The sequence below is a fragment of the Podarcis tiliguerta genome (genome assembly GCF_965153285.1).
Source record: "Podarcis tiliguerta genome assembly, chromosome: 8".
In the NCBI taxonomy this organism is placed as follows: domain Eukaryota; kingdom Metazoa; phylum Chordata; class Lepidosauria; order Squamata; family Lacertidae; genus Podarcis; species Podarcis tiliguerta.
Genome location: NC_139541.1, coordinates 52,429,385 through 52,437,471, shown reverse-complemented (window position 1 = coordinate 52,437,471; position 8,087 = coordinate 52,429,385). Strand labels below are relative to the sequence as shown.

The following is an 8,087-nucleotide window of genomic DNA, read 5'->3' as shown; positions in this document are numbered from 1 at the left end:
ATAGACTTGAGAGGGTGGTAGAACACCTGCACTGGACTGCGCTTCCCCTATATTTTAAGGCCACCCAAGTTGGTGGCCATCACTGCCTCCTGTGTAGAGGAGTTCCACAGTTTAACAATACACTGCATGAAGAAGGACTTCCTTTCATCTGTCCTGAATTTTCCAACATTCAGCTTCATTCAGCATGAGACCTCTTCCTAAACGAGGCTCCACGCATAGCCTTGTATAGCCTTTTCTGGCTTGTCCAAACTCTTGATGGAGTTTTTCTGAGGCAGCTACAGGGCATTTGTAGGGCACGCAGATGGCAAAGCTTTTTCAGCTTGAGGGCCAGACTGAAGATTCGCCACCTCTGTGAGGGCCACATGCCAGCGTGTGCACACTTGCCCAGATGGACCCATCACAGAGCCTGCACGCTTATGCACACGCACAAACACATCAATTTTTGTCTCTGGGGCAACACTGGCATAGGAAGTGTCTTGGCATCATATTCCACAGGGGAAGCCATGCTATTGAGCCACTGCTTGGGGCAGTGTGTGGATGCGGGCATGTGCAAATGGTGTGGCCGTGCCGGCCTGAGATTAGAATGTATTCTGAGCCAGGAGCAATGGAAGAACAGGACACGAGATGAGTCTCAAAGGAGGAACAGCCTTTATTGATCCCCCTCATCCCGTGACACCGGAAGCTCAGTTATTAGCCATGGTTTCATCGGCCCAGGCACGGAGGCGGCTGACGCGGGCATATACAGCAGGGGTGGTGGTTGAGCAGCGGCTGCTGCCCCAAGACACAATGCCCACCAACTTCCAGACATTGCCTTCCTGGCACACAAGGGGTCCGCCAGAATCACCCTGCAAACAGAAGACAGGCAGTTTAGACTTTGGGCAGGTGGGATGGGGTGGGGAGGGTATCCTAGGTCTTCTGACACAATTCTCCCTCTAGCCCTTTTTTAAGGAACCAGGCAATCTTTTGGGATGTTCACCCCCCACATTCTCTAAAGGTCGGTTTTGCAGTTTTGTGTTCTCCCACACCCACCTATCACATGCCTTGGAGAAACTACAGATGAGTTGGCACATATTATTTTTCCTACCATGTATCCCTTCAGTTTGAGGGAATCTCTGGAATCACAATCCCCTGGGCACTCCCTTTGTTGATTTTCAGTATTTTCTGTGTCTTCCTCCTGCGGGTTCCTCCCCACACCCTGATTTCTGGCTATTCTTGTTTTTGCAATAAAAATAAATTGCCATGCCAACCAGTCCAATGTGAACCGGCAACGTGGTCCTGAAGCTTTTATAAGAGCTACTGTAATTTTAATTATCACATCCCTCCTTGCTACTTCTGCTCCTGCTCCCTGTTCAGTGGAGCTGAGAGATGAGTGACCATTTGCTCCTTAATTAATCGGCTTCCCCTCCCTGTGGTGCTTGGGGGTTTTGTGGGAGTGGGGAGAGGGTCAAGCAGCACTCACCATGCAGGAAGAAGATCCGGCTGCACCAGCGCAGATCATCAGGTCAGAGATGTTGCTGCCCCAGGACTTCTTGCACTCCTCATTGGACAGGAGGGGCAGGGCTGTTTGTTGCAGCTTGTTGGGGGTGGTGAAAGCTGCAGGAAAGAGTCTCAAGTTAGCAGTTGCCACTGCTTTGCTGCACCCTGGTAGCTAAGACACCGTTTACTTATTTATTTAGATGCCAAAGTGGCTTCTAAGCACTTTATAAAATCACTGAAAAACCCAAGTCCATGTTACCACAAGTCGATAATCAAAACTAACTGGGTTCCATTAGCTGAGCACAGTGAAGAAGAAGATGGTTTTTCGGGTAACCTGGTCCAGAGTTATTTAGAGCTCTGTTTGTAAGCAGAGCTGCCTTGTCACTAACAGGGAAGCACACATTGGCAAGGAGCACTTTGTCAGTGAGGTACCCCCACAGAGGGATCATCCTTGCATGGCCTAAAACATCCAGCTCCCAACTGCCTCAGAAGTCTTTCTCCCTTCTAACAAGATAGAAAGGCAGGTTTGAAGTAAGCTTGGGTCAAGAACTGGATTCCCCACTGATGTTTGAAATGGCTGCTCACCTCACGGGCAGAGAACTGGCTGCCTTGGGGAGCTGCGCTCAAGCAGGCGTGGTGAGCTTTTGTCAGACAGATAGGGCCACGTTCCCTTCTGGGGGCCGCATGATAGTGAAGGGGAGGGCCAAATGCAAATGTGCAAAAATCAAAGATTTAACTTTTGTACAGTGGGCTAGTTTACACACACACACACCTCTGCACTCTATCCAGGCAAGCAAGAAGCCCCCTACATCCCTCCCTGCGCCCCCTAGCACTTCCCCCGTGAGACCCCTGACAGGCCCACCGTTGTAGCGTGTCTTTCCCCAGCCAGAGGTGGCACAAAGGTCTCCGCTCTTGAAGTGGTCAGCAGTGTCTGTCAGGCACACGGGGGACACAGTGTCGGTCATCTCAGCAGGGGTGGCCAGCTTGATGAGGGCAATGTCATTGTTGATGGCAACGGGGTCCCACTCCGGGTGGGTGAAGACCTGGTGGGCGAGAGAGGCGTTGTGGGTGCTGCAAGCAGGATACAGTGGTGCATCTGACCAGAGGCTAACAAACATATTGTGGTGTGTGCCTTCGTTGACTACAAGGCTAAACACACACATGGTTTGGGGAGAGGAGTTGTAAACAGTGAGGTCAGTGGAGGGTGACAGGCTGATAACGGCTGGCAGTGATAATTGTGTTAATTAATAAAAACAGTCGATGACACAGACATCCTGGAACTGGCAAGCCAGTTAACACACACGCAAAGTGCTCAAATCCTTTCACTCTATTTAGAGTGATAGCATTGAACCTCCTGATGTATTGTAACTGATTCTTTACGAACACCCAACCTCCACGATGGGTAAGGAAAGAAGACAGACATGTCCACAGATTACTGCTTATGTCTTTCTAGCAGGGTGATGCGGAAATCTGGTAGTCTTCATTTCCCCACTCCCCGAAAGGTGTAATTTTCCCTCTACCTGACAAACGTGGCTTCTGATTGGCAGGAGTCTGCCTGTTGAACCAATGAATAAGAAGCCCTTGAAGATGGGCTGCGGCCTTCAGGTTTGTTCCTCTTGAAAAACACACACCCCACTCACCAACCTACAGCAGATGCCAGAAGGTTCCTCCTCCAGTGGTGACCACAGAGTGCCAATTTTCATTGTTGGTATTGGATTAAGTGGAGGATTAGCTGGACCAAGAATCTAGTATGGTGTTTTATTTCAAGTTTGAACTGCATTCTTGCTATTGTTCTCTCTCCCCTGCCACCCTCCTTCTTTCTTACAAGTAACTCCTTTTTCAATAAACTGCTTAACTGGATTTTCTGGGCTGTACTGGTTTCTGAACACCCTCAAGGGCTGGTTAACGTTTACTTAAATGCCTGAAAGACTGAACAAAGCCCGGCCCCTGTCTAAACCTTGTGCAAGTAAATCTGGATGAATACCCAGTAAACATGCTATCTGGAGGAGCCCTGAGGAGGCCTTCCAGCTGCTTCACAAACCTTCTCGACAGCCAACTTCTGTATTTTCTCTGCAGAGGAGCTGCGATCATGTTCACCAAGCACCACAACGTTGGAGGTCCTGAGGAAAGCAAGCAAAAGCTGTCAGTAGGCCCCAGCTGAAGGAACGGAGGTTGCATGGCCATCTTGTCAGGGATTATTGAGCTGCGTTTCCTGCAATGCAGGGGGTTGAACTAGATGACCCTTGGGGGTCCCTTCTATAGTTCTATGATTCTGTTATAAACAAAATCTGCCCTTCTTCCGTTATGGGGTATCCAAGAGCCCGTATAGAGTCCTTAAGTGGGTTCCCTATCAGTAGGAGAAAATAACAGAGGCCAACCAGAGAATATTGAGAAGCAAAGCAGCTAGTAAGCCTGATCTTTATTAAAGCTGTTGCAACATGGTGTTCCCCTCACATGCAGGAGGACGGAAGAGGACCGAGAGCAAAGGTGTGCCTGCCCTTATATAGACATTTTAAATCCCATCCCTGGAGCGCAAGACCACCCCTCCATGCATCATACATACATCACAGATGGGGTGTAACCCAAGACCAGCCCCCACACACATCATACCTACGTCACAGAAAATGTGGTCTACAACAGAAATTTGAATGATGTGGTTTTTCCTGTCTGCCAGTTTATCTGATTCCCTTTCCTGGTAGTCTGGCCATTCCTTTGAAATGGTGATTACCCAATTCCTGAGACAACAGGAAGGTTCCCTCACCCCCTCCCTCCTTGCAGAGAAAACATTTGGTCAGTTTGGGAGTCAAAATGGTTTCAGGACGGTCTTCCTGTGCTGCTCCAGACATGTGGTCCACATATCTATGTACATGCTTGGTTGGTACATTTATGAACATTTATTATATATATGAGACCTTAATCTTTTATTACAATTCTCACATATATTTCAGCCCCTTGCTCTGACCACAGGTAGCTAACACATCTGCTAGCCTTTGCTGTGCATCTCCTGACCCTGCAACCTCCAGGATTCCTATCCATCTATTTAAAAAATATCCCTACACAAAAAGGGAGGCAAGGTACTCACGTCACCCCACAGTGGGCAGCAGTCACCACCCAGCGCTCGCTGACGAGGGACCCACCGCAGAAATGCCACCCGCTCTTCTCCTGCAAGGCAAGCCAAGGAAAGCAGGTGGTGAGAGACCCAACAGGAACAGAGCCAGGCAGCAGTGGCAATAGAAAGGGCCTTTGACCATTTTATTTTCAGTTCCAGTTAAGCACCAGTAGGGGAAATGCAAACCAACAGAGGAAACGAACCAGACTCCCAAGACCTTCCCAAGCATTCTTACCTGCAGGGAGACCTGCCAGGGCCATGATCCGGGCACTGCCTCCTCCCCGTTGACAATGCGGGAGTAGCCAGTGAGGACGGGCTGGATTGAAGGGACACCGCAACCTGGAAGCAAGGAAAGAGGTGACGTGAGAGCTTTTCCATGTTCTGTGCTTTGCGCTCAGGACTTCAGGTAAGGACTTCTGGCAAGGAGGCTGAGGGACAGGGAATTGTTAAGGCAGAGACAGCCCAGGGGTCCATCTGTGCACATAATGTAGCGGAGACAAGCTCCTATGTGGTTGGTGTGCCGGTCCTTTGCTTGTCTGTATGTGTGCGGTGATGAGAGCCATCCAAAAGGGCCTACTCAGTGGCTTCTCCTAAATGGGAGATGATGCTACATGGGGATTGACCAAGTCCCTGGCCTCCTTCATGGTTCTTTATCTTTAAGCTGGACTTGGACCAGACGATCCTTCAAATATGCTGGACTGTCCCCTGATAGCCCTTCAAACAGAGGACTGTCCTCTATAAACGAGGGGACCAGACCACCTGGTACATCTCCTTGGGCCTGTATCACTTCAAAAGGCACCTGAGGATGGCATCATCTAATGCTTCTCGTAGTAGCCTGTGTGGTGTACTGGTTAGAGTGTTAGACTAGGACCTGGGAGATGAAGGTTTGAATCCCTACTCAGCTGTAAAGCTTACTTCAGCCAGTCACCTACTCTCAGCCTAACCTACCTCACAGGTCTGCTCTGAGGAGAAAATAGGGAGAAAGGTGTGGGTTATAAATGCAGTAAAAAAATAAGTAATTAAAAAAAATGAATTCATCCCTACCTATAGAGAGTTAGCATGTCAGGAAGACATGTCAGGGACAGAGATCTGAACCCTCACCTTATCCCTGGTGTTTGTTTTTAAGTGTAGGGAGTTTTAATGTGGCATTCAAGCATTTTGTTCATCTACCTATATTCTGGAACAGTATAGTTTCAGGAGGGCTGTGCAATGTGCTGATTCCCCCATGACAGTCTAGCAGCCTTTCTCAACCTGTGGGTCCCCAGATGTTGTTGAACTACAACTCCCATCACCCCTAGCTAGCAAGGCCAGAGCTCAGGGATGATGGGAGTTGTAGTCCAACAACATCTGGGGACCCACTGGTTGAGAACCGCTGGTAGATGAAGAGGATAACTTAACACTTTTAAAGTGCCTTAAACTTTATAAGCGCTATACATATATTAAAAAAACAAGGCCATCCCTGACTGCATGCTTACAATCTAACAGCCATGATAGAAAAGGAAAAAGGAAGGAGGAGGGCAGAGGAAAGCAAACACCTAAGCAAGTGCTCCTTCGCTGGCCTATGGATGGGGCCAGGTTGGCCTACCCCCTGAATCAGCTCTATTTTATAGAGAGAAAAGAAAGATGATGATCCAAGCCTGGGTGACACAGCCATAGAAATGGTTTGCTTCCCCATCCCACCCCAAGCAAGGACCAAGACCGCAAGCAGGTGGGTACTTACTCTGTGCGGCACTGACAAGTGCCAGGCAGGACAAAAACCACAAGGCTGCCATAATAAGCTGGTTCTGAGGACAATGGGAACAGCATGTAGCAGCTCAGCCATTTTTATACTGAATGCTCAGACCAAAGGTGGCTGGGAGCCAGTGGCTACGTGGGAACGAGCAAACCTGTCCGTTGATAACACGGTTGATGACTGGCAGGCGAAAGCACCCATTTTGGAAACTGTGGGTATTTTTAGGACAATGGCAGCTGGAAGGTTTCGGGGGGTGCTCTGTGGAAGGAAGAGGGCCCAGGTAGTCTCTTCTATTTTGCCCTGGGGCCTTGCTTCAAGGAGCAATTCTGTGTACAAGAAGCTGGCATAAAGCAAACTGGTGTAATTTAAGCTGGCACAAAGTTACACCAGCTCAAAATCCATTCAGGAGTAAAACTCCTGGTGACTGAGCTCAGCTAAGCCTGGCAGAGCAAAAACAAGCCTTTAAAATAGTGTTTGAGTTACACCACCCTTTCTGCCGGCTGAATTTACACTGGGTTGCTAGATCGTGAGACTGAACTTGACAGGCTTGGGATTTGGCCTAAGTCCCCCTGATTCCAGCCACGGAACACAGCTTCCTGGGGGGCTTATGCTAACCTGAAATCTACCAGGTTTGGCTCAGCTGCAGTGGAGGGGATATGGTGGTGTATCTCTGGCTGAGCCAAAGATGAGGGCGTTAATCCATCATAACCTGACTGTGCCAGGAAACTGCTAGAGGGCTGCTGGATTCTAAGCCAATCACCCCAGTTTATGATTTATGTAAAAAAAAAAAAAATGCTTGATACTTGGCGTTGTTCTGTATATTGTTTTTTCTTTGTTTGTATTTAAAGCTTTGATAAATCTCTCTCTCTCTATATATATATATAAACACACACACACAGGGGCAACCGCTTTACCTGTTGGCAGAACAGAGGTATGGAACCTGCTGGACAGAGTTAGTTGAAGGCCTGTAACCCCACACAGCTGTGCCTCCTCCTCAATGTCATCCCTGCGACACACCTGGCTTCTGTCAGCTTTCCCAGGGAACACCTGGTGCCTGACGCAACTAGTTCTCCTGGCTATCAGACAAACCTAGCTGGAAGGACAGCAGCATGGAAGCCCTCAGGTGCATAGCCCGTCAGAGTGATGCTCAGTGTTTGGGTGGGCACTCCAGCATTACTAAAAATTACACAGGTTAATTTAGACACATAGAAATAATTACTATCATTTAAACCAATATACAATAGTGGGGAAGACTTTGACCAGGCTGCTGTCCAGGTGCTGACAGGCAACTTCCAAGACTTCTCCTTAGGCTTCTTTTTCTTTAAACTAGCCTTCAGCCAGATTGTGCTTCAAAGAGAGGACTGTCCTCTGACAGCTCTTCAGATAGAGGGAAGGCTGCCCTCTGTAAAACATTATACCCTAAAGCTCTGCTCCAAGGACGCTGGGATTCCTTGGAAGTGGACCAGAGTTTCTCAGTTAGAAAAATAGTCATGCAGGGCTGTACCTGCAATGGAGCCTGGCCCCATAGAGACATTTTACTCCCTGCCAAAATGACATCCTTAACCCCCCCCCCAACTAAATTCAATCTCTTGACCCGTTGCTTGCTGAGATACAAAGAAAAACATTCAGGAAGAGATCTACCTAGTGGTTCACTATAATAAATTCCGTTGTCTTCTACTGTTTTGGCCAGCAATTGCAAAGATGTTGAGATAACTGGCAAGGACAGTCCTCTTTATTTTTCAAATAAATTATTTTTTAATTGGATTTGTC

General features: G+C 48.3%; 1 protein-coding gene across 1 annotated transcript; it reads right to left on the bottom strand.

Annotated features, from left to right (window-relative positions):
• Positions 1-328: 328 nt before the first annotated feature.
• LOC310683237 (chymotrypsin B-like) lies at positions 329-6,364 on the bottom strand. Its single transcript, XM_083452982.1, has 7 exons — positions 6,306-6,364; positions 4,821-4,924; positions 4,559-4,638; positions 3,518-3,596; positions 2,339-2,519; positions 1,460-1,593; positions 329-845 (listed from the first exon to the last, which is right to left on the bottom strand). Exons 1-7 carry the CDS (start codon positions 6,355-6,357, stop codon positions 684-686), a joined length of 792 nt encoding a protein of 263 aa, XP_083309108.1. The 5' UTR covers positions 6,358-6,364; the 3' UTR covers positions 329-683.
• Between the last annotated feature and the right edge of the window lie 1,723 nt (positions 6,365-8,087).